Source organism: Oncorhynchus tshawytscha, linkage group LG28 (assembly GCF_018296145.1).
Source record: "Oncorhynchus tshawytscha isolate Ot180627B linkage group LG28, Otsh_v2.0, whole genome shotgun sequence".
NCBI lineage: Eukaryota > Metazoa > Chordata > Actinopteri > Salmoniformes > Salmonidae > Oncorhynchus > Oncorhynchus tshawytscha.
Window position 1 is genome coordinate 11831201 of NC_056456.1, and position 27323 is coordinate 11858523.

The 27323-nt window shown below is 42.5% G+C and overlaps 1 protein-coding gene across 2 annotated transcripts; it reads left to right on the forward strand.

Moving 5' to 3' along the window:
* The first annotated feature begins 679 nt into the window (after positions 1 to 679).
* LOC112226722 (E3 ubiquitin-protein ligase ZNRF1) lies at positions 680 to 18505 on the forward strand. Of its 2 annotated transcripts, none has more exons than XM_024391232.2 (5): positions 680 to 1429; positions 4556 to 4651; positions 5186 to 5291; positions 16769 to 16868; positions 17028 to 18505. In XM_024391232.2, the coding sequence occupies exons 1-4, from the start codon at positions 901 to 903 to the stop codon at positions 16824 to 16826; spliced, it is 789 nt and encodes a 262-aa protein (XP_024247000.1). In that variant the 5' UTR covers positions 680 to 900; the 3' UTR covers positions 16827 to 16868; positions 17028 to 18505. The 2 variants fall into 2 exon arrangements, with proteins under 2 accessions (XP_024247000.1, XP_024247001.1); XM_024391233.2 differs by having other exon boundaries at positions 680 to 1414.
* Positions 18506 to 27323: the final 8818 nt, after the last annotated feature.

The following is a 27323-nucleotide window of genomic DNA, read 5'->3' on the forward strand; positions in this document are numbered from 1 at the left end:
GTTGAATATCTAACTTGAAACTGTCTTTACCTTGGTATGAAAGTTTTGGGTAAAGTACCATCGGTGAAGATCACGAGAAGTGTGCATGTTTTGATTTATTGTGTTTGTGCTGATCAGAGGGAATGTGTGTTGGGCCTCACTCAAGTTGATGATTATCCTGGGTCGTGCATTGAGCTACGGAGCAGGGCACATGTCAAAAGAGTAATTTCTGGAGTGCCGGAAGAAGTTGACATTGATATACTAAAGAATATTTTTGGAGTGGTCGATGTTCGTATGATGAATCATATGGTTATCGGCTTTTATAGCAATGGTGATGAATGGTACTGTGCAAGTTGAAAAAAATAAAAATAGATTGACATCATTGATGTTCCCCTTTGGGATTAAAATACATCTGAGGAGCTATTGGAGTATTGGCACATGCAGTGCCACACTCTCAGGCCCCAGAGCCTGAGCAGGGGATTTAAAGTTTTGAATTGTCTGAAGGAGTGGGAATATATATTATTTATTTTTGTAAATTATTTTGTAGTTTGTGTGGGTTAATTAAAATGTTCTCTTTCCCATAATGGAATGTACTTTTCTTTTGTGAATTTCTTCACAACCATCCAGCTGGTGGCGACGATACACCTTTTTGCGCGTAGTTCGCAATTAAACCCAAAGAAGAAGAAGATGAAACTGAATTCACTTCCGCTGGTAACCAAAAGCAGTCAGACGTGAGGGATGTCAAAGAAAATTAAATGTGGAGAGAAGAGACGATTCAGAAACAGGAAAGGAACCGTTTGACAATACTCTATTTATAGAACGAAGATAATTTAGGAGATCGTGGTAAGAATTTAAATAGACATTTCGAAAATATCACATTTTTAGCTAAATCTCCTGTTTTGTGGGTAAAAAACGAAAGAGATGGGGACAAGAGCTAGTCGTTTACAAGAGGACCCAGTGTCTTCGGCTTTCGTCAAAGATGGCATAAAGCGGGATTCCTATCGACGACCCCGCTGCAATAGGCCCGCCAGTCTTAAAATAGACTTTTCGGGGAGTTTTGACGATTCGGAGACCAACCGTAGCCGATCGGAGGAAGGCAGCGATTCGGACGTAGGGCAACAGGCGAGTGCCGTTGGAAGCCCCGCCGACCACAACAGCCACCCATCCATCAGCCAGTCATCACCAGCGGAAGACAACAGCGAATGCAAGCGCGAGGAAGACGGTAATAGCAGTCCCGAGGGTGCTGTCAACGGGGAACATCTGCCTGGAGAGGAGACAGGCCGCGTGTCTCACCGCACTTTCTCTGAACGTTTACCCGGCAATCGACACTCTAACTGGCGCAACGTCAGCGCAAGATCCGCACGAATGAGAGGCATCAATCAACGCCCGGCGTCGGAGGCTTGGATTGGCCTCTACCGTGTCAACAACCGACATGGTGACAACCCTTTTTGTGTGTTTTATGTATTGCTTTATTAAGTTGCAGTTGCTATTCACTTTTGGCAGATTTAAATCCTGTACACGGCATCATTTAGGCAGTCAGTCAGTGTGAACAAAAACACAAATGTACCCTAGGTAGCAACGTTAATTGGCTTGGGCGCAAACATCTGTTATAGCTAATATGTGAGACGTGACACAAATTGGTCAGACTTACTACTGAAACGGCATTCTTGGAGGGGTGATTTTTCTCTCGTGCATACAGGCTACTTGACTCACAGCTGAACCCATTGTATTAAGTTGTGATAATCAGGCTGCTGCATCGTTCCACCTCAAAAAGCACAAGAAAGGGAATTGACTCCCACCATCTCAGATTGTGCTGAAATGTTTTCTGTAGTTAGAGACAGAGGATGGGATGATTGGGATGCCCCTACGCAATGGAAGTTTACATTTTAAATGGTTATGGTAAGGGTTATGCTTAAGGTTTGGGCAGGGGTTAATGTTATAGTTTATGCTTAGTGACGTCCCAGTAAAAGTTTGCTAATAGTTTTTATTAGAAGTATGAATTTCAGCACCCTGCAGAAGGACCACTGTTGTACAGGACAAACATTTTCAGAATTGCCATTTTTACAAGAATCAACTGATGGTGACTCAATGTTTGACCAAGCAAAAACAGGTTGACATTTTTGCAAATGTAAAAAAAATATATAAAAAGACAATGGCACATTTCCATAAGTATTCAGACCCTAACGCTATAAGCTTGGCACACCTGTATTTGGGGAGTTTCTTGCATTCCTCTCTGCAGTTCCTCTCAAGTTCCTATCAAGCTCTGTCAGGTTGGATGCACAGCTATTTTCAGGTCTCTCCAGCGGTGTTCGATTGGGTTCAAGTCTGGGCTCTGGCTGGGCCACTCAAGGGCATTCAGAGACTCGTTCTGAAGCCACTCCTGCATTGTCTTGGCTGTTTCCTTAGGGTCGTTGTCCTGTTGGAAGGTGAACATTCGCCCCAGTCTGAGGTCCTGAGCACACTGGAGTAGGTTCCCATCAAGAATCTTTTCTCTGTTCATCTTTCCCTCGATCCTGACTAGTCTACCTGCCTCTGAAAAACATCCCCACAGCATGATGCTGCCACCACCATGCTTCACAGTAGGGAAGGTACCAGGTTTCCTCCAGACGTGACGCTTGGCATTCAGGCCAAAGAGTTCAATCTTGATTCATCAGACCAGAGAATCTTGTTTCTCATGGTCTGGGAGTCCTTTGGTGACATTTTGGCAAACTCCAAGCGGGCTATCATGGGCCTTTTGCTGAGGAATGGCTTCCGTTTGGCCACTCTACCATAAATTGGTGGAGTGCTGCAGAAATGGTTGTCCTTCTGGGAGGTTCTCCCATCTCCCCAGAGGAACTCTGGAGCTCTGTCAGAGTGATCATCTGGTTCATGGTCACCTCCCTGATCAAGGCCCTTCTCCCCGATTTCTCAGTTTGGCCAGTCTTGTTGGTTCTAAACTTCTTCCATTTAAGAATGATGGGGGCCACTGTTCTTGGAGACCTTCAATGCTGCAGACATTTTTTGGTACTCTTCCCTAGATCTGGGACTCAACACAATCCTGTCTCGGAACTCTACGGACAATTCCTTCGATCTTATGGCTTGGTCTTTGCTCTGTCAACTGTGGGACCTTATATAGAGAGGTGTTTCTTTCCAAATCATGTCCAATGACTTGAATTTACCACAGATGGACTCCAATCAAGTGGTAGAAACATTTTCAAGGATGATCAATGGAAACAGGATGCACCTGAGCTCAATGTCGAGTCTCATAGCAAATGGCCTGAATACCTATGTAAATAAGTTATTTCAGTTTTTTATTTTTAAGACATTTACAAACATTTCTAAACTTTTTTTTTGCTTTGTCACTTTGTCATTATGGGGTATTGTGTAGATTGTTGAGAGGATTTGAAAACGATTTAATCAACTTTAGAACAAGGCTGTAACGTAACAAAATGTGGAAAAAGTCAAGTGGTCTGAATACTTTCCAATTGCGCTGTATGAGATCATCACATTACATTTTGCTCTTTAACACTCTGAGGCTTGGTGATTATCGAGGGGGAGATTGTTGGAAAGGTTTTTCAAATAACCTCCAGTGAGGAACTATAGTATTAATAGCTTTATATTGTCGTTCGCAATGGATGTAAAAAATAAAATAAAAATACTTTGACTTTCCTACATTGCTGCGCAGCAGGCCAGGTACTTCTATGTGTGCTCAGGCGCCCACGCTCCCTCAACATTAACAGGACAGAGAAACTAGACACATGCTCATTGGTCACATGGACCACTCCAAACAAAAGACAATTTAAAAAATTGACAACTCGTCAATTATGGTTATGAAATTAACCAAAACTTGTTTCAGGTTGTGAACTCTACAAACAACATTTCCCCTCTGAGAATGAGATCGGTAAATGACTGTAATTTATACATGCAGGAACAGAAATTGATGTAACCAAATTACGGGGATTAACTGTACATGTACTACTGGTGGCATGTACTGGGGAATTTCTAAATTTTTTAAAAAAGCTTTCCTTATAGTCATAGGCCTACGAAACAATCCACAGCTATTTTTTTAAAAGAAGCTTTCACATATGGCCAGGTCCTGACTGACAAGGAAGAATCTCAGTGTAGGCCTACATTATTAATCAGACAGATGGACAGAAGTGGTTGTATGTCAGTGAGACCCCTACCCAAACCAAGCTTTGGATTTATTTTCCCACGCGCCATTAATCCAGCCCCCAAGCAAGTCTAGGAAATGGGTCAAAGTAATCACGTGGGCACAGCTGACAGCAGGGCCAGGGAGGGAGGGGATATGGAAGCCAACTGGGCATACTCTTTCCCCATGTCGTCCCACCCCTGAGGCTGGACTCCTCTAGATATGCATGTTGTTCTGGTGGAATGATGATGACTGGAAAACTAATCATGAGTTGAGTTGACCTGACTTCATCATTGTCAGGATGATACTCAGATCACACAAATGTCCACATCTACTAAAGACCCATGGCATTCATGATGGACAAGTTGATTTGATCTTCTCCCCGCCTTTGTTTGTCTAATGTTTCCTTGTTAATCATGTGCATGTTTTTTGCCATCTCATCCCCAGACATCCGCTGTCCGTTCTGCTCCAAGTCTTTCTCAGGGGGCAAGATTGAGAATCACCTGTTGAGCTGCCTCACATCTCCATCTCTCCCTTACAACAGTGAGTATGAGTGCACCAAAAACTCAGAGTAGAGGCCTGTTTCATTTGTTACAAACAAAAGAGGCTCTTTACATTCACCCAGAGAAAGGGTTGACATTGTATGGTAAACAGTGGTGTTAAAGTGGTGGCAGGTAGCCTAGCGGTTAGAGCGTTGTGCCAGTAACCGTAATGTTGCTAGTTCAAATCTCCGAGCCGACAAGGTGAAAAATCTGTCTGTGCTCTTGAGCAAGGCACTTAATCATATTTGCTCCAGGGTTACCTTTGAATGGCAGACCCTGGCCGTGACCCCGTTCTCAGAGGGATATGGAAAAACACATTAATACACACTTGTACATGTTTGAAATAGGACAAATGTAAGCACCCACCAAATAATAATATTTACAGTCTATTACACAAACCGTAGCATATATGAAAGTTCAGGCATAATGTGTGTTGAAAGTATGTATGTTAAAAGCCCCTTCCCTGCCCCATGGGTTTGTGAGGATACTTTAACGTCTAACTGTCATGTTTGTGATGTGTGTGTTGTGTTCTCAGCGGACGTGCTCAGTAAGGACAGCGGTGAGTGTTCCATCTGTCTGGAGGAGCTGCAGCAAGGAGAGACCATTGCCCGGCTGGCCTGCCTATGTGTCTACCACAAGGGGTAATAGCACTAGGCCTTTTCACACGCATTGTTTTTAACCTCGACCTCTGGCTATCTTAGATCCAGGCTATGGCTGACCCTGGGCTAGCTTATCCTGTGTTCACCAAGCCTTTGTTAGCCCTGAGCTCGAGCTTAGCCCATGTTAAGGACTCACACTTCTCAAAGCCCTGGGCCAGTGGTTCCTAAACTTAAATATATATTTTTTTAAGGAGCTCAGTCAGGCTTACTCTTGAAAGTTGTAATATTACAATGCACAAGGTGCAATTTTCGAATCGGCACTTTTCCTCTTGTAATTGCAGACCTAAGAAAGAGCTATTCATAACTTGGCAGAAATGTCTAGATCAACTAGCCCATTTCAGCTAATATTATTTAGCTAGTTTTTTTTTTTGCCCATTGATTTTGTTGTGGTGTTTGAGTCACTCAGATATCACATGAACACACAAGACATGGCAAAAAGTTGTAGAATAGCAGGAAATAAGCGTGTAAACCTGCAAAATGTTCTCTTCGCCATCAAGTTGGGTGTGAACAGTTTGTCATAGACAGTGCTTGTGCCCATCTCAGCCACGTGACCAATGATATAAGCAATAAGGCCCTTATTAACACATCCTCTCCAGTTGTGCTCACTTCACCAGTTCATGACATGCCCGGCCCAGCATGCATTTATAGGCTCCCCGTCTTTTGCTATAGCCATATTAAGGCCTAATGTATTTATTTAAATTGACTGATTTCCTTATCAGTAGTTCCCAACATTTTTATAGTCCTGTACCCCTTCAAACATTCAACCTCCAGCTGCGTACCCCCTCTCTATCACCAGGGTCAGTCAGCGCACTCTGAAATGTTGTTTTTTGCCATCATTGTAAGCCTGCCACATACAATACATTTTTTTTGTCACAACCAGGCTCGTGGGAAGTGACAGAACTCTTATAGGACAGAGCTCTTATTAATAATCAATAATTGTGCTCTTTATTTAACCATTCTACACATAAAACATTTGTTAATCGGAAATTGTGAATAACTCGCCACGGGTTAATGAGAAGGGTGTGCTTGAAAGGATTCACATAACTCTGCAATGTTGGGTTGTATTGGAGAAAGTGTCTTAAATCATTTTCCACACACAGTTTGTGCTTGTATTTAGTTTTCATGCTAGTGAGGGCCGAAAATCCACTCTCACAAAGGTACGTGGTTGCAAAGGGCATCAGTGTCTTAACAGCGTGATTTGCCAAGGCAAATTTGCCAAATGTATTTATTTTCGTTCATGATCTGAAATGTATTTTAATATTCAGCAAAGATAAACTGTTGAAATAGACAAAGCTCTGAGCGCAGCCCAATCCAGAAATCTGGCAGTGGCATCTGATTTAAAATACATTTTCACAGAACCGCTTGTTGCAATTTCGATGAGTCTCTTGTTCAGATATCTGTACGTGGACTGGAGGCAGGGCATGAAAGGGATAACTAATCCAGTTGTTTGTGTCATCCATTTCGGGAAAGTACCCGCGTAATTGCTCACACAACTCACTCGGGTTCTTCGCTATATCACATTTGACATTTTTTTAACCTTTATTTAACTAGGAAAGTAATTTAAGAAATAATCTTATTTGCAACGATGGCCTACCGGGAAACAGTGGGTTAACTGCCTTGTTCAGGGGCAGAACGACAGATTTTTACCATGTCAGCTTGGGGATTCGATGGTTTGCCATTGTCCGTAAGCTTGAGTTCATTTGCACACAAAATCATACAATGATGGAAAGACCTGTATATTGTACTTGATAATGCAGACAGAGGAGAGCTCCAACTTCTTAATCATAGCCTCAATTTTGTCCTGCACATTGAATATAGTTTCGGAGAGTCCCTGTAAACCTAGATTCAGATCATTCAGCCGAGGGGGGGGAAAAAATTTACTTGCCCCTCAGAACACTTCATGATGGCAGAAGTGAGTGCTATGGGGCGATAGTGATTTTGTTCAGTTACCTTCGCTTTCTTGGGTGCAGGAACAAAGCTGGACATTTTGAAGCAAGTGGGGACAGCAGACTGGGATAGGAAGATATTGAATATGTCCGTAAACACTCCAGCCAGCTGGTCTGCACATGCTCTGAGGACGTGGCTAGGAATGCATTCTGGGCCAGCAGCCTTGCGATGGTTAACATGCTTAAATGTCTTACTCGTGTTGGCCATGGAGAACGAGAGCTCAGTCCTTGGGAAGCGGCCCGTGTCGGCGGCACGGCATTATCCTCAAAGCGGTCGAAGAACATGTTTAGCTGTCCAGGAGCAAGACGTCGGTATCAGCGACGTGGCTGGTTTTCCCTTTATAATCCGTGATTGTCTGGAGTCCCTGCCACCTACATCTCGTGTCTGAGCCGCTGAATTGTGACTCCGTTTTGTTTCTGTACTGACGTTTTGCCTTTTTGAATGCCTTACGGAGGGCATAATTGGTCTGTTTCTATTCGACCATATTCCCAGTCACCTTGCTGTGGTTAAATGCAGTGGTTCGTGCTTTTAGATTTATCCACGTTTTTGGGTTTGGATAGGTTTTAATCATCACAGTGCGAACAGCATCCCCTATACACTTCCTGATGAACTCAGTCACCGTGTCAGTGTATGTGTCAATGTTATTCTCAGAGGTAACCCGGAACACCCCAGTCCGCGTAATCAAAACAATCTTGAAGCATGTATTCTGATTGGTCAGAACAGCGTTGAGTAGACCTTAGCACGGTACTTCCTGTTTGTGTTTCTGCCTATAGGAAGGAGGTGCAGAATGGAGTTGTGATCTGATTTGCCAAAGGGAGGGTGGGGGAGGGCCTTGTAGCCATTCCGAAAGGGAGTGTAACAATGGTTGAGAGTTTTTGAAGCTTGAGTACTGCAGGCAATGTCCTCAGATTTGCTTTATTAAAGTACCCAGCTACAATAAATGCTGCCTCGGGATATGCGGTGTAGTTCCCTGAGAGCCTTCGCGGTATCGGCTTGAGGGGGAATATATACGGCTGTGACGATGACCGAAGAGAATTCTCTCGGGCGGTAATGCGGTTGACATTTGAGGTATTCTAGATTGGGTGAACAAACGTGCACATGCTAGCAGAAAGGAACGAGGTGGGTAGCTGGCAAAGTATGTCCTTTTAGCAAAATAAACAAACCAAAAATCTGATCTCTTAAGTTTAGTTCATTTTCATTCTATTATCTATACAATAGTCTATCATTGATTTTGGCCCAATAGGCCGGACATTAGTGTTGCACGGTATATCTGTACTATGGTAATATCATCGTACCAAAACCTCATGATACTTATGGTACCAACATTTTTAGAATACCGTAGTACCGTTTTCATATGATACTAACGACTTTTTCACCCCTACCAATCTAAAGATTCTGCTTGCGCCTGTTATGAAATGTTTATGAAGTCAGTTTTGTTTATACATTTATGCACCAGTCACTTGTCTCTTGTATGTGCAGGTCCAATAATATCCACTATACTTTCATGCCAGCCGTATCCCACAGACCCTACCAGCCCTCACTCACCTGCTTCTCACCTTCTCTTCACTCGTGTCTATTCCATCTGTTTTTTTTCAAATCGAAGTTTGCCGTAATGGCGAGCGGGATGCAGATCCAGACCCTGATGAGTGTTCTGTCAGAGTTGTACATTTGTTACATTCGAGCAGAGAGCAATGTTGATACATTGCTTCATCGCCTGTTATAACCAAGAGCACAGACCAGTCTGAGTAGACTTTGCAAATTCACTGTCATGCAGCCTCCTGGTAACTTGACAGTAGGTTTAGGATAATTCGATTGGCACAGGAAGAAAGGAGAAGGGTCTACTGCAGCGAAAAGGAACCACAGCAGAGCAAGTGTTTATTGCGCTGTCTGTGCTGAAGCTGCAACATTTCAGCCATTTAGTTTTTTTACTTGTTTCTGACTGAGAAGTTCTGTTACCAAAATCCCTAATTTGGAGAAACACTCCCTCAACCCTTGCTCTCTTTACGTGAAACATGTAAGCATCGCATGCATGTGACCAATAGGGCCTGACCTATAGCCCATCATAATTACAACAATAAATTTGTTATAGCAAACTCTAAACACAGTAACACATGACAGCAAAATGTATGTGGAGGAAGTGAAAAACAAACTCTGAAACAGGCAAATGTTTACTGGTTGCTCAGGAGGGAAAGAGGAAGTCAGGTCTGTGGAAGACATTTGGCATTTGAAAAAGGAAGGTATAGGAGCAAGGGTTGCGTGAGTATTGTGTGTATTTTTTCGGACCATTTGAAACCGTGTAAACAACACAAAATAAATAAGTGTACCGGAGAGTCTTTTCTAACGGGGACAAAAGATCTATAAAGCCTTTATTACAGCAGACGTAAAAACAATTGCATGCGTTCGTGAATTGCAGTTTATGTATCATTTAGGCTAATTATTCATAGCGCCCTTTGGTTAAGGGCGAATAATTTTAAAACTAAAATGCTTGATTTGCATTTCAAAGTATGAATGTCTCGTATGCTGTGTGATGGCATGGACGAATGAATGATTGATTGATACAGTAGCCTGTATATTGAAATGTAGGTTTAAGTAAGTTGTGGTTTTAAGATCAAACAGTACCCTCTCTTAGGCCTACAGCTCGATGGTGGTTATACAAGGCTACTATAAAAAAGCCTACCAATGATAACGACTACTTATTACTATAATGGTAATCATAATAATTGTAATAATAACAATAAGGAGATCAAGAAAAAGGAGGGTATAGGAGCGAGTGCTGCGTGCATATTTTTATTTTTTTTTACCTTTATTTAACCAGGCAAGTCAGTTAAGAACACATTCTTATTTTCAATGAGGGCCTGGGAACAGTGGGTTAACTGCCTGTTCAGGGGCAGAACGACAGATTTGTACCATGTCAGCTCGGGGGTCCAACGCTCGTCCAACGCTCTAACCACTAGGCTACCCTGCCGCCCCAATGTGTATATGTGTAACAAACAGGTGCTGTTAGATTACAATATTATTGTTCTGCCTGTTTGGAACAGTGTTAACAATACATTTATAAGTAATACCAGTCTGTTCTAACAAAATAAAATGATAAAGCAACCGAATCTGTGAAATTGCTTTTTCCAAAATTTTGCCATTGCATTTATTTTTTTGAACCTCTATTTAACTAGGCAAGTCAGTTAAGAACCTTATTTGTAATGACTGCCTACCAAGCATGAGGCTTGGTGCTCACAGAATCAGTAGGGTATTAAACAAACAGGCAACAGAAGCAATATCTGTCTTATATCTGTAGATCTATATGGATGATTTATAAAGTCAAGCACATTTAGCAGTTAGGCTATTGATTATAAACCTAATTAAGTTGGGGTTTCCTGTCTCCTCAATATTCAATTAAGCTAAGGCAAGGGCTTTTTCCTCGTCTCTGCTGCTGCCTCCACCGCATTGTTCTCAATCCCAATATGCTGGTTAACTTTGCTATTTTGCACATAGCAACATAGGAGAAGGCGCCAATTCTACTGCACGCTGAATATTGTTTCAGAAGCACGAACAGCGAACTTATCCAATGCGAGAGAAAGCGCATTTGTTATAAAATATTAGATGTTAGTGCTGCACCGTTATTTTTCCATAATATAACCATATACAATTTCAGTATCACATGTCTTAGTGATGGACTGTGCCATCCCCGTGGCCTCCGCAATGGATTAGTCCACTGAGACAATGTAATTGTCAAAATTGCGTGCAGAACGAATCACAAGCATATGCAAAGTAAGTGAAAGTGCAGCTTTTGTGATTGGACAGTGAAGATTCTATGCATTGTTCTTGACCCTGTTTCACGCTGGCTATTTTGGCACCATGTTTCCCCGTAAAGCCAGAGCAGGGCCAGCTAGCTCTGGGCTAAGGTGTTGGTGCTAGCCCCCGGCTAAAATCTCCCTTAGCCCATCTTTACAAAAAAAGATTGCAGTTTTGAAACTGCAGTAAAAGTGCAGTAACTGCGGCTGATTGTGGTATTTTGGACGCAGTATTGCAGAATAACTGCAGTCAACTGTAACTGCAGTCACACTGCAAAATTACATTTTTTTTCCCTTCTCTTGGACGTGGTATTTGCAGCGTAATGCAGTTATACTGCAATCTTTTTCCATAAGGGCAGAGTTTAGGAGGCTAGTCCTGAGACGCGAAAGTCGTCTCCGGTACGCGTCCTCTATTCATTTGAATGTGTTGACAGAAATTTGAGAAATTGCTTGAGCTGCGCTGACATTCAAAAAGTATGAAAGCCTATGGTACAATATTCTAGTTACGAGTACATGTTTTGGACTACGATAAAATCTTTAGCCCCGGGCTGAGGTGCAATGTGAACGTGCCTACTGAGGATTTAATACACACCTACTGTGGATTTAGTGCCTTCAGAAAATATCCACACCCCTTGACTTATTTCACATTTTGTTTTGTTAGTGTGAATTCAAAATGGATTACATATATTTTATTTTTGAATCAATCGACCACAATACACCATAATGACAAAATGAAAACATGTTTTTAGTCATTTTTGCCAATGTATATAAAATAAAATAAATCTCTTATAGGTATCTCCACCCCTGAGTCAATACATGTTAGAATAACGTTTGGCAGCAATTTACAGCTGTGAGTCTTTCTGGGTAAGTCTCTTAAGAGCTTTGCACACCTGGATTGTGCAACATTTGCACATGTATTTTTTTTTTTTTTAATCTTCAAGCTCTGTCAAGTTGGTTATTGGTCATTGCTAGACAGCCATTTTCATGTCTTGCCATAGATTTGCAAGCCTATTTAAGTGAAAACTGTAACTAGGCCACTCATGAACATTCAGTGATAAGCTTACTCCAGTGTATATTTGGCCTTGTGTTTTTTGTCCTGCTGAAATGTGAATTTGTCCGTTGGAAAGCAGACTGAACCAGGTTTTCCTCTAGGATTTTGCCCGCGCTTAGCTCTATTCCGTTTCTTATTATCCTAAAAAAAAGCTCCCTTGTCCTTGCCGATGACGAGCATACATGATGCAGCCACTACTATGCTTGAAAATATGAAGTGGTACTCAGTGACGTGTTGGCTTTGTCCCAAACATAACGCTGTGTATTCAGGACAAAAGGTACATTTCTTTGCCACCTTTTTTGCAGTATTACTTTAGTGCCTTATTAGAAACAGGATGCATGTTTTGGAATTGTTTGAATCTGTACAGATTTCCTTTTTTTTTGTCATTTAGGTTAGTATTGTTGATCCATTATCAGTTTTCTCCTATCACAGCCATTAAACTCTAATTGTTTTATAGTCACCATTGGCCTCATGGTGAAATCCCCTGAGCGGTTTCCTTCCTCTCCAGCAACTGAGTTAGGAAGGACGCCTGTATCTTTGTAGTGACTGGGTGTATTGATACACCATCCAAAGTGTAAATAATAACTTCCATGCTCAAAGGGGTATTCAACATCTGTTTTTTTTTTGTTTTTTTTTTGCCATTTACCAATAGGTGCCCCTGGTCTTTGGTTGAACATGTTTGAAATTCACTGCTTGAGTGAGGGACCTTACAATTATCTGTATGTTTGGGGTACAGAGATGAGGTAGTCATTCAAAAATCATGTTAAACACTATTGCACAGAGTGAGTCCATGCAACTTATTATGTGACTTGTTAAGCAAATGTTTACTCCTGAACTTATTTAGGCTCACCATAAGAAAGGGGTTGAATACTTATTGACTGAAGACATTTCAGCTTTTCATTTTTAAATAATTTGAAAACATTTCTAAAAACATAATTCCACTTTGACATTATGGGTTATTGTGTATAGGCCAGTGACACACAATCTCAATGTGGAAAAAGTCAAGGAGTGGTGAATAGTTTCTGAAAGCACTGTACATGTGGCCCAGGAGACAAAGGGGGAACCAAGCACAGATCTGTGCAAAGAGTTGTGATGCAATCATGAGTTGCAGTCTTTGAAACTCTCATTTAGTAATATGCCTTCCGTTCTATGTGAAATTACATGGTTATTTTGTCACTGCTTACTGCGAAAAGAAATCATGTAATGTTTTTCTCCCACAAGTCATCTTTGATATCACTAAAAGCTCCATTGAATAATTTAAGAATTGAGAACGTTGTTCTTTGACTACTGCTCAGCGTTCAACACCATAGTACCCTCCAAGCTCATCACTAAGCTCAGGATCCTGGACTTCCTGGCGCGCTGCCCCCAGGTGATGGGTAGGGGGTAGGCAACAACACATCTGCCACGCTGACTCTCAATACGGGGGCCCCTCAGGGTGCATGCTTAGTCCCCTCCTGTACTCCCTGTTCACCCATGACTGCATGGCCACACACGACTCCAACACCCTCATTAAGTTTGTTGACGACAAGACTGTGGTAGGCCTGATCACCAATGATGATGAGACGGCCTATAGGGAAGAGGTCATGATCTGGCAGTGTGGTGCCAGGACAACAACCTTTTGTTGTCCAGAAAATGTTCTGAAGTGTCAAATGTTGGTTGTCCATCTTGTAGTATGAGCGGTGCCTCAACGCGATTGGACAAGGACTGCAGCTAATAGCCAAGGAGCACTCAACATGTGAGACCAAAACAATGATGGCGAAGAAGATTGTCACTAGTTGCCACAGTCAAAATTTTCTATATCGTAAAAATTCATAAAGACCTAACCTTTTGCTTAACCTTAAATTATCAGTGTAGTTAAGGTTAGGTTTAAAATCAGATTTTAAAGGAGAGAAATTGTAGAAATAAGCAGGGTTTAGCCTTAATTATGACAGATTGGTGGAGCTGTGGAGAGAATGCAGCTGCCCTTTTCAATATTAAATGTTTTCACCTCCAATTCCCTCAAGAATATCAAGAATTCCAGATTGTCCACGTCGGCCCAACCATTTGCGGGTCTATATTCTTCACTTCCATCTCTTTAAAAAAATTATTTATGTTTCTGCACATAATAATGTGCACACTTATAAAGCAACTCCCTGTTTGCGTGTCTGCAGGATCAACTAGGGAATTATCGTGTAATGTGAGCACCCACGACCTGGGGTTGAGAATAGACAGAATTAAAGATTTGGGACAAGGAAATCAGAAACTGTGAGCATGGCCAAGTTAAGATTTTAGAAGTTGTATAGTGTATGCCCAGCATAAGGAATTAAACATGGTCCACCCACACCAGCACAGTCGTGAAGAGGCTGAAAAGATTTGTCAAGGGCCCTCAGATCATCAAAAGGTTATACAGCTGCACAGTTAAGAGCGTCTTGACTGACTGCATCTCTGCTTGGTGGCAACTGCTTGGCATCTGACCACAAAGCGCTAGAGGGTAGTACTTACGGCACAGTACATCAATGGGGCTGAGCTCCCTGCAATCCAGTCTATACCAGGCGGTGTCCGAGGAAGATCCTAAAATGTATCAAAGACTCCAACCACCCAAGTCATAGACAGTTTTCTCTGCCACGGCATGGAAAGTGATACCGATGCACCAAGTCAGGAACCAACAGGGGCGGCAGTGTAGCCTAGTGGTTACTCGGTTACTAGCATTGGACTAGTAACCGAAAGGTTGCAAGTTCAAATCCCCGAGCTGACAAGGTACAAAATCTGTCGTTCTGCCCTTGAACAGGCAGTTAACCCACTGTTCCTAGGCCGTCATTGAAAATAAGAATTTGTTCTTAACTGACTTGCCTAGTAAAATAAAGGTAAAAAAAAAAAAACAGGACCCTGAACAGCTTCTGCCATAAGTCTGCTAAATAGTTAGTCCGAGTAGCTATTTGGTTATCTGCATTGACCCCCTATGCTCTGACTCTTAAATCTTCACATATGCTGCTGCTACTACTAATTATCTATCCTGTTTCCTGTAACTTTGCCCCTTCCTGTATGTATACTGAACTAAAATATAAATGCAACATGCAACAATTAACAATTTTACTGAGTTACAGTTCATAGAAGGAAATCAGTCAATTGAAATAAATTCATTAGGACCTAATCTATGGATTTCACATGGCTGCACAGGGGCGCATCCAAGGATGGGCCAGGGAGGGCAGAGGCCCACCCACTTGGGAGCCAGGCCCACCCGCTGGGGAGCTAGGACATCATCAGCTGTCCTGGTGGCTGGTCTCAGATGATCCCGCAGGTGAAGAAGCCGGATGTGGAGGTCCTGGGCTGGCGTGCTTACACGTGGTCTGCGGTTGTAAAGTTGGTTGGACGTACTGCTAAATTCTCTAAAATTACATTGTAGGTGGCTTATGGTAGAGAAAGGAACATTAAATTCTCTAGCAACAGCTCTGGTTGACGTTCCTGTAGTCAGCATGGCAATTGCACCTTCAACTTGAGACATTTGTGGCATTGTGTTGTGTGACAAATCTGCACATATGAGTGGCCTTTTATTGTCCCCCGCACACAGTGCACCTATGTAATGATCATGCTGTTTAATCAGCCACTTGATATGCCACACCTGTCAGGTGGATGGATATCTTGGCAAAGGAGAAATGCTCACTAATTATTGCAGAAAATATTAGAAAAATAACCTTTTTGTGCATATGGAACATTTCTGGGATCTTTTTATTTCAGCTCATGAAACATGGCACCAACACCTTACATGTTGCGTTAGTTTTTTATTCAGTATACAGTACCCCATGCATATACGGCGTATACAAAACATTAAGAACATGACAGACTGACCTGGTGAATCCAGGTGAAAACTATGATCCCTTATTGATGTCATGTTAAATCCACTTCAATCAGTGTATATGAAGGGAAGGAGACAGCTTAAAGAAGGATTTTTAAGCCTTGGGACAATTGAGACGTGGATTTTGTGTGTGTGTGTGTGTGTGTGTGTGTGTGTGCCATTCAGAGGGTGAATGGTCAAGGCAAAATATTTTAAGTGTCAAGAACTTCAACGCTGCTGGGTTTTTCACGCTCAACAGTTTCCCGTGTGTACATGGGCCAGCATCCCTGTGGAACACTTTATTCACGTTTTAGAGTCCATGTCAGACGACTTGAGGCTGTTCTGAGGCCAAAAAGGGGGAGGGGGGTGCAACTCAATATTAGGAAGGCGTTCCTAATGTTTGGTATTAATGTTTTTATTTTTCTATTTTTCCTCTCTGCATTGTTGAAAAGGGCCCATAAGTAAGCGTTTCACATTTTTATTTGATTTTTGAACACTTGTGGGAGCGTCAAGCAGTGAGCGGCTATAACCTTATTTTCTTTACCAGAATGACCTAACCTTATCGCAAGTCATTCACCTCTGTTTGACTAAGAGGTATTTTAAGGTGTGAACCTCCTTTTGAAAGAAATACAGTAACCACAACAAGTGTTTCTAATCCGGCTGTCTCACAGTGAGTCAGTCAGCTGCCTGCACCATGGTCCGAGTTAAGTCCCACCCTGGGACCGCAGATGGGATTGAATTATGTAACTTAAACTGCTGTAATACATGTGTTCTGCATGGTCCAGAATAAGTGATAATCAAAAGGGAAAACGGCCATTCCATTTCTGTATGTCTCATTACATGTCTTTGTCTCTCTTTCCAGCTGTATAGACTCCTGGTCCAAGGTGAAGCCATGCTGTCCCGAACACCCTTTTGATTGACTCATGGGTCACATGTCCTGCTCAGGGACACACCTGACTCGGGTACGTACGTGTTCATGACTCCATTTATTCCAACCCCATGATGTCACACTGCCAACAGGGTAGAAGTTAGTGTGGATAAAATATTATGTGAAATAGGAAGAGTTACATTCCATGTGTGAGGAAAGTATAAATATTTTATGTACTTTTTTTCCCCCACAGGAGACTGCAATGTTTCTAATAATTGCAGCAAATATATTACGGCAAAGAAAAATACCAGAGGCAAGCCCCCTAATTTTACAGACCCAGACACAGCCCCACAAGGATGTCAATGAAAAATACCAGAGGCAAGCCCCCTAATTTTACAGACCCAGACACAGCCCCACAAGGATGCGACCGCAGACCACTTTTTTTTCTTTTTCTCTTCGACCTGGTTCAGTCCGTTTGAGCTCAACTCAGACCACTATAATTACCGCTGGAATAGACAGCCACCTCTCCTCTGTGAACATAGCCCAAACTATAAACTGCTGCACTCCAGAAAAACGGTAAATCGATATATTGTCATACCAGGTTGACAGTCCCGTGAAAGTCCTTTTTAACTCGAGGAGGCGAGGAAAAATGTGTGTTTCTGTTGTCCCATGCATTCCTCTTCCCCTAATGTGGACTTTTCCATATGGGATAGGTCATTTTTGTCTTTTACGATGCAGCAAAACAATATTGGGCAGAGATTCACGTTCCAGTGAATAAATGTTTGTCCATAAAAAAAACAACCCAGCTCTGAAAATGTTAACTGTTCATGCTTAAATATTGCAATGCATTGTTTTTTTTATAGCCCGATGTTGGAAAGCAGGGCTTTATTTTGTGGATGGGGTTGCTGTAGTAGTAGTGATTGTAGGTGGTTTTCTATTGTCGCCATGATACATTTCAGGAGAGGGATGGTGGGTGTGAGTTGATTGTGGAGTTAAAAGCGGATGGTGTTGGTTGGTGCTGAACCCACTGTGTTAGCGCCTTTTACCGCAGCCACAGTAGGTTGTTGGCATTTCCCAGGCCATAGTACTGGTGTTATGCCCATACTGAGCACTTTTTTACCCCAAGGCTGAACTTTCTTCTTAGATAAGGTGTGCTTGATTGAACCACAGTTGCTAATTTAGTAACAACAGGTGTGTGTGTGGACGAATGGGGACAGTCAATGTCCTGGATGACAGCGCCCGACTCTGGACAGCAGAGGCGAACTGCAGACTTCTCACTGGCTGTGTAAATGAGAGGTGTGTGTGTTCTTAGTGCCCTTATACCCTCTGGGTGAGATTGTTTTAACCCTAGCGTTGTTACATGTCATTTCAGCAAGCCATGACACCCACCATCTCAGATTGTTCTGAAATTGTTTCTGTAGTTAGTAACAGATAAGAGTTCCTGACACTACTTGTCTGTCACAGAGAACTGATACTACAGTGCCTTCGGAAAGTATTCAGACCCCTTGACTTTTTCCACATTTTTGTTTCGTTACAGCCTTATTCTAAAATGGATTACATTTTTTTAAATCTACACACAATACCCTTTAATGAAATAGCGAAAACAGTATTATTATTTTTTTTAAATTGCGAAATAAAATATGTCAACTGATAACTTACATACGTATTCAGACCCTTTGCTATAAGACTTGAAATTGAGCTCAGGTGCATCCTGTTTCCATTGATCATCATTGATGTTTCTACTACTTAATTGAATTTAACACAGGTGGATTCCAATCAATTGGACATGATTTGGAAAAGCACACACCTGTCTACATAAGGTCCCACAGTTGACCGTGCATGTCAGAGCAAAAACCAAGCCATGATGTCAAAGGAATTGTCCGAAGAGTTCCAAGACAGGATTGTGTCGAGGCACAGATCTGGGGAAGGGTACCAAAGAATGCAGCATTGAAGGTCCCCAAGAACACAGTGGCCTCCATCATTCTTAAATGGAAGAAGTTTGGAATCACCAAGACTCTTCCTAGAGCTTGCTTCCTGGCCAAACTGAGCAATCAGGGGAGAAGGGCCTTGGTCAGGGAGGTGATCAAGAATCCGATGGTCACTCTGACAGAGCTCCAGAGTTTTTCTGTGGAGATGGGAGAACCTTCCAGAAGGACAACCATCTCTGCAGCACTCTACCAATCAAGCCTTTTTGGTAGAGTGGACAGATGTATGCATCTCCTTAGTAAAAGGTACATAACAGCCTGCTTGGAGTTTGCCAAAAGGCACCTAAAGACTCTCAGACCTTGAGAAACAAGATTGAACTATTTGACCTGAATGCCAAGCATCACATCTGGAGGAAACGTGGCACCATCCCTACGTTGAAGCATGGTGGTGGCAAGATCATGCTGTGGGGAATGTATTTCAGCGGCAGGGACTGGGAGACCAGTCAGGTTCAAGGCAAACGGAGCTAAGTACATCAGAGATCCTTGTTGAAAACCTGCTTCAGAGTGCTCAGGACCTCAGACTGGGGAGAAGGTTCACCTTCCAACAGGACAATGACCCTAAGCACATAGCCAAGACAATACAGGAGTTGCTTCTGGACAAGTCTCTGAATATCCTTGAGTGGCCCAGCCAGAGCCCGGACTTGAACCCGATCGAACATCTCTGGAGAGATCTGAAAATAGCTGTGCAGCAACGCTTCCCATCTAACCTGACAGCTTGAGAGCATCTGCAGAGAAGAATGAGAGAAGCTTCCCAAATACAGGTGTGCCAAGCTTGTAGTGTCATACCCAAGAAGACTTGAGGCTGTAATCACTGCTAAAGGTGCTTCAACAAATTATTGAGTAAATGGTCTGAATACTTGTGTAAGTGGAATATTTCTGTTTTTTTGTTAGAAATTTACAAATGTCAACCACAAAAAAAAGTCATCAATTTTAGAATAAGGCTGTAACCTAACAAAATGTGGAAAAAGTCAAGGGGTCTGAATACTTTCCAAAGGCACTGTATATACTTGTTGGGTTGGGACTGGTGTGGGGGTCAGTGCCTGGCTTTTGACCATTCCTTTGGATTCCTCATGTCTAACTCATTGTTTGAAGAAAGTGTGGCCCAATTCAGATGTTAGGTACTATATTGAATAAATATTATATGAATCCTATAAATTAAAATGCCCAATTTGGATGCAATCAATTAGCTTTCAAAAATATGTTGCATGAATGCTAATCTTATGTTTCTAACAGAAATGATTTCAGAACAATCAATGATGGTTGATGTCTACCCTCTTTCCTCTGCTTTAGGAACAAAGTAGCACTATGGTCGTTCCACCTTAGGAACAAAGGTGGAACGACCATAGTTCTACTTTGTTCCTAAAGCAGGCCCTCCTCTCAGTGAGACCAACCCGTCCTGTCGTGCTGAAGGCATGTGGTGGTGTGTCCCCCTGCCTCTCTCGCTCTGTCTGGGGTGTAGTCCGGAATATTGGACCCGGCCCTGTGCACTTGTCTGGCCATCTGGCTGTGTTCATGTCAATGTGAGGGATGATGTATTTTAGGGCATGATTACGCCATGAGGCATCTGCCTCGCCTATCCCATGATTCCCATCGCTGGAGGCAATGAACATCTGATGGGGGGATTTGTTGTGTTAAGCCACCACCCTTCCCCATAAGAGGATTTTTAGACATTGTATTATTACCATATGTGTTAAACAAGCTACCGTTGCCTGTGTTGGCTGCCTTTGCCTGGTGAGAGGTTTGTGTCTGTCCAGGCTCCTATGGTGTAGTCTAGTCTGGGGATCAGTGGTGACGCTACAGTGAGTTTATCAAAGCACAGGCGGACTGCTGTAGACCAGTATGAGGATCAGTCCTGTTCAGCATTCCTATTGGATGATCTCCCGGAGTTGTTGCACCACATCCTGCACTCTGAGGTGCTACGACGTGTCGTGCCCCGGCAGCCCTGTGCATGTTACTCTTTCCACTTCATAAAAGAAACTATTACGCCAAAAGTATGTATGTCTGTGAAACTGAAACAGTGGGAAGGGATGTGTGTGAAAAAGAGGAATTGATCATAAGCCCTAAATGTACTTTTTTTTGTGTGATGAATAATTATGTTGTGTACTTTGAGGGGGGGGGGTTGTCAGTAAAAATCTGGACAATCAAGTCCCAAATGTTACATTACTATTCTCCCTTTTTACTGTGTGGTGCAATACCTCAATTTTTACAAATACAAAAGCATAGCTATTCTCCAGGGATGATATTTTCTATGTATTGTATTCTTGGCGTTTAATCACAGGGTTCTGTTCCTCCTAGACGCTGAGCTTTGTGACGGTTATGCTGATATATTCAATGAGAATGTTTGTCAACACAGCGATATCTGCATCCCAAGATATGGACAATCTGCCTTCTCTTTGGTATAATAGAACAATTAAGTTTATTTATTAAAGTGGCTTGGTCTTTGTCTGTTCATTTGACTGTTTCTAAGCTCCAATCTTTTGTATGTCTCAAAGTTGGTTTTATATGTATTTTTTACAATAAATATGCTTTTGAGCCCTGTTTTGTCAATGTCCTTGTTTAGGTGTTTGAGTACTGTTAATAACTGTTTTATGGCATGTTTATTAAAGGTCTTTGCCAAATAGGCAGTAATGACTGCTGTGACAGATTCAGTTATCTACTGTAAATGACTAGCATGCATTGAAAACTAGCATATCTTTAAAAAACTCATTCAACCATGTGAAATGTTATATTCCTTCCTGCATTCATTGGATTTAAAAAATATGGTACTGGTTACTCAATCCTTTAAAGACGTCTTCTGGTGATAAAAAAAAAAAAAAACTGTTCTTGGTGAGAAGCGATATCCCAAGTATAAAACAGTAAAGCCCACACAAAAAGGGTAAAACAATGTTTTGAGCAAAAAAAAATATTGCACACATTGCACCGATTGTGGCTCTCCTTTACAAGTATTTTTGAACGATTACCTCATCTCTATACCCCACACACATTGTTACCTGTATCGTTCCTCAGTCGAGTATTTCAAACACAGATTCAACCTCAAAGACCAGGGAGGTTTTCCAAATCCTCACAAAGAAGGGCACCTATTGGTAGATGAGTTAAAAAATATATTTTTAAAAAAGCATCAAAACTGCTGTGACTAGCTCGCTAGTTGGCTGCTGTGACTAGCTCGCTAGTTGGCTGCTGTGACTAGCTCGCTAGTTGGCTGCTGTGACTAGCTCGCTAGTTGGCTGCTGTGACTAGCTCGCTAGTTGGCTGCTGTGACTAGCTCGCTAGTTGGCTGCTGTGACTAGCTCGCTAAGTTGACTGCTGTGACTAGCTCGCTAGTTGGCTGCTGTGACTAGCTCGCTAAGTTGTGCTGTGACTAGCTCGCTAAGTTGACTGCTGTGACTAGCTCGCTAGTTGGCTGCTGTGACTAGCTCGCTAGTTGGCTGCTGTGACTAGCTTGTTGACTGCTGTGACTAGCTCGCTAGTTGGCTGCTGTGACTAGCTTAGTTGGCTGCTGTGACTGCTGCTGTTGGCTGCTGTGACTAGCTCGCTAGTTGGCTGCTGTGACTAGCTCGCTAGTTGGCTGCTGTGACTAGCTTGGCTGCTGTGACTAGCTCGCTAGTTGGCTGCTGTGACTAGCTCGCTAGTTGACTGCTGTGACTAGCTCGCTAAGTTGACTGCTGTGACTAGCTCGCTAGTTGGCTGCTGTGACTAGCTCGCTAGTTGGCTGCTGTGACTAGCTCGCTAGTTGGCTGCTGTGACTAGCTCGCTAGTTGGCTGCTGTGACTAGCTCGCTAGTTGGCTGCTGTGACTAGCTCGCTAAGTTGACTGCTGTGACTAGCTCGCTAAGTTGACTGCTGTGACTAGCTCGCTAAGTTGACTGCTGTGACTAGCTCGCTAGTTGGCTGCTGTGACTAGCTTGTTGGCTGCTGTGACTAGCTCGCTAGTTGGCTGCTGTGACTAGCTCGCTAAGTTGACTGCTGTGACTAGCTCGCTAGTTGGCTGCTGTGACTAGCTTGTTGACTGCTGTGACTAGCTCGCTAAGTTGACTGCTGTGACTAGCTCGCTAGTTGACTGCTGTGACTAGCTCGCTAGTTGACTGCTGTGACTAGCTCGCTAGTTGGCTGCTGTGACTAGCTAGTTGGCTGCTGTGACTAGCTCGCTAGTTGGCTGCTGTGACTAGCTTGTTGGCTGCTGTGACTAGCTCGCTAAGTTGACTGCTGTGACTAGCTGCTGTTGACTGCTGTGACTAGCTCGCTAAGTTGACTGCTGTGACTAGCTCGCTAAGTTGACTGCTGTGACTAGCTCGCTAAGTTGGCTGCTGTGACTAGCTCGCTAAGTTGACTGCTGTGACTAGCTCGCTAGTTGGCTGCTGTGACTAGCTCGCTAAGTTGACTGCTGTGACTAGCTCGCTAAGTTGACTGCTGTGACTAGCTCGCTAAGTTGACTGCTGTGACTAGCTCGCTAAGTTGACTGCTGTGACTAGCTCGCTAGTTGGCTGCTGTGACTAGCTGACTGCTGTGACTAGCTCGCTAAGTTGACTGCTGTGACTAGCTCGCTAAGTTGACTGCTGTGACTAGCTCGCTAGTTGGCTGCTGTGACTAGCTCGCTAAGTTGACTGCTGTGACTAGCTCGCTAAGTTGACTGCTGTGACTAGCTCGCTAAGTTGACTGCTGTGACTAGCCAAAAAGGACTTGTTTTGAAAGTTGGATCATCTTATCCTTCGAGTCTTTAACTGTGTTCTTACCCTATGATTTTGAGCATTCAAAGCAACTGGGGAACATCCATGGCATGTATTGTTGGCACCTTAGCTTGCTACATAACTTCTGATAGGAACCCTGAGCACCACCACCAGTCAGCCTACCCCACTGCACACACTCATCGTTATTATGACAACAAGCGTAGCCTTGTCAGTAAATGAATGCTGTCTGAATACACGCAAATTCTATTTGGTCACTTGTAACTTGCTGTTTGGACAGTCAGTAGTCCAAAATGGATTTGAAAAACTACATTGATTTGAGCATTAAGGCCTGCAGGGTGAACAAGGCCTTAGTTCACCATCACTGTCAGTGACATTTCAGTTCTGGAAATAACCCAAACGGGCACAAGCTGCTAAAGGTGAAGGTAGAAGTTCCAGTTTCTCAGTCTGAGTCAAACAGCAAAGTGCCAGTCTGTGTGTAGGCTAGCTGCTAGATCATCGCTCCACTACACAGGAAGTGCAGTGCGGTAATTGAGGTTCAGCACAAGTGAAACCCAGGTATAAAGAAGGTAAGTGCTCAGTTAGTCATCTCCCAATTGGTCCACTACTTCAATGATGGAACTAAGATGACATAATTTTGGGGTTGTGAAAAATCTCCAGTTTGTAGAGGATGATGTGCCAGTTTGGACAAAATAATGAAATAAATTGGACAACACAAACATATGATCTAATTGTGTATGAATGCTATAGTAAAATAATGGATTTAATCTTTTTGGGAGTTCAGTTTTCCAGTTGTAATTTGTAAAAAATTAAATACAAATTATACTATTTTATGGAGAAAATATATATATTTTAAGGGAAAAAATATTTAATATTTATCTTTTAAGGAAAGATATTTATGTTTTTGAATTCAGTTTATCCCAGTGGTTTGACCTACTGATTCCTGTTATTGAGAACTGTAGTTACTGAGAAATATCTGCATTCAGACACATCTATAGACAAAACAATGTGTCAGTGAGAACACTAATACAAAACATTCCCTGGTGATATAAACATACACGGTGTGCTGAATTGGTCATAAATGCAAGGATGTTGTTGTTGCATTGTTCTGACATGTAACTGTTACATTTCTTTATGAAGGTTTACTCAATTCCAGGTTCCTCATGTGGACAGTGGAATCCCCCAGGCTAGTATCTCACATCTCTTTTCTCACAGGCCTTTTGATATCATCTAAGCCCTCTATATTTTCCTCCAAACATCAGTCTCTTCCAACCCACTCCTCTTCACACTACGCTCTCGCTCAGAATGACAGGTACACAGAACTACCCCACGTCCACAGAGGCTCAGTATGCCCTACTCTACCCCCCAGTCCTGTACCCATTACAAGCATGGGTGGACTTCGGACCCCTCCCACCTAGAGAGTGTAACCATGTGGGAGAGCCAGGTAACTTATCTATACTGTCCTGCAATAGCAAGGAAAGAGGGGAATCTATCATGCTGGTGGATTAATCAGGTCTTTCCTCGTATTACTGCCAATTACAATAAAATGTTAATGCGAAATTGAAAATTTCTGCTGGAAGAATGTATGTCCGTTGAATTCACTTGTTGGGTTACATGACCACTGAAAAGTCTGCAAAGTCACTACAATATTCCAGTGTTGTCATGGCCAATAATATGAGACTGTTGTTCTGCCACTCACAAAGGATCCTCTCCACCAGAGAGTGACAGACGGCATCCTATTGGTGTCATCTTTTGACCACGAGACAATATCAGAAAGGTTTGTACTGATATGTCAGAGAGATTTGGTCTTGGAGCCCTAAGTTTCTTGGTATCCTCCCAAGTATACCTGCCAAGGGGCTAATGGTAACCCTGTCTTTCTACCTGGTGTTCAGTATTGTGACCCTGCAGTTGCTGGTGACATTCAGCATTGTGTGTGTACACTTTCTCCAGTATGGTGAGGGCAGTGGTGATTTTTATATTATTTCTCAATTTTCCTTCTCTCTGCATTGTTGGGAAGGACCCGTAAGTAAGCATTGCACTTCTTTCTCTCTGCATTGTTGGGATGGGCCCATAAGTAAGTATTGTACTGTTAAGTTCACACCAGTTGTTTACGCAGCATGTGACAAATAACATTTGATTTACCTCAGCTCCTCCATCCTGTTTGCTTCAGTGGCCATCTGCCTGATCTGCTGCAGCTCATTTAGCAGTAGCCATCCCTGGAACCTGGTGGGTCACACGCACTCACAAACACAACCCCATCACAACTAGCTAGACCAGCGACTGACAAACTGGCCCATGCAAAGTCACTAAGTAAATACTGAAGTGTGGGTTAGACTGAATTGAGCTCTAGATTTATCTGTTCACTTATAAACTATACAATTGTTTTTTAGATGTGTTCACAAACATTATTTAAAAAGTGAAGTTACCGGTGATGGTTATAAATGTATCTTACTGTATTCACAGTTCCCTATTGGTTAATGCCAAATACATTCTCCTAGAACTTAGTTGCATGACTAATGAGAACAACCGTCTTTGATCTTGCTTTGATTCTATCACCACTTAAACACAATGATAGGATAAAGTGAGATTTGGGATTGAGTGAGTGGTATTTTAAGTGTTATGGTGTGTGTACTGCCTCTAGTCAGTGGTCGCTCTCAGCCTTTCCTACATGGTCGGCACTGTGGCCTCATTCGACAACACTGCTGCAGTCATCGCCATGGGAGCAACAGTGGTCATCTCCTTCACATCATCATCATCATCTTCTCAGCCCAGGTCTGACTGACCAAGCTTATTGGACAACAAATACCATATTGCCCAGGGTCGCTTTGGAATTCAGAAATAAAAGTGAATCACTCTCCTCTCTTTGGTCTGCAGACTCGAGTGGACTTCACGTTTTGCAATGGTATCCTGCTGGTGCTGGCAATGGACCTTCTCATGTTCAGCTTCTTCTGCTGTTTCTACCACTCCCATGTGCTGCAGATAGTCTCCGGATCTCCGGGAGCCCTGCTCTTCTCACTGACACAGAACCCACTCAATGTTATATCTCCTATTATTAGGCCCTTTCTGTTTATGCAGCCTTGTAGCCAGAATGAATACCTCCATCTATTGCACCCTAAACCCTTTCTTTCCTCTGACACCTTTTCCCTCCTGGTGATTGACTGCCAGCTGGTAATGGGCAGGCAGAAGTATGCCCTGGATCCAGAGGAGTATGTATTTGCTGCCCTGATCCTGTCCATCATAAACATATTCCTCTACCTGCTCATCCTAATGGGAAGCTGTGGCAAATAATTAACTCATGGATGATTGACATACTGTACCATGACACTCGTATCCAGCTACAGCTTTTAGCTCTCCAAACATGCATACAAAATCCCTGAACATGTTCACAATGAACACAGTTAATTAATTTTTTACATATTTGTCGAGCTCTTACAGAATTACTTTGTTGTGTATTTGTTATCAATAACGTCAGTTTTGTGTTTAAGATGTGGTCATTGATACACGAATAGCAATAGCTTATGTAAAAACAACCTTAATTTCATTTTTGTTTTTACATTAGAAAGACACATTATGGGTGACATTTGACAACATAAAAAAGCTGTGTGCTGATATCAGAACAAGCTATATCCAATGAAGTTGTAGAAACATCTCAAGGATGATCAATGGGAACAGGATGCCCCTGAGTTCAATTTCGAGTCTCAATACTGAATACTTATGTAAATATGGTATTTATGTTTTTGTTTTTTTATACATTTGAAAACATTTCTACACACCTGTTTTTGCTTAGTCGTTATTGGGTATTGTGTGTAGATTGATGAGGGAAAAAAATCTAATCTAATTCATTTTAGAATAAGGCTGTAATTTAACAAAATGGTGAAAAAGT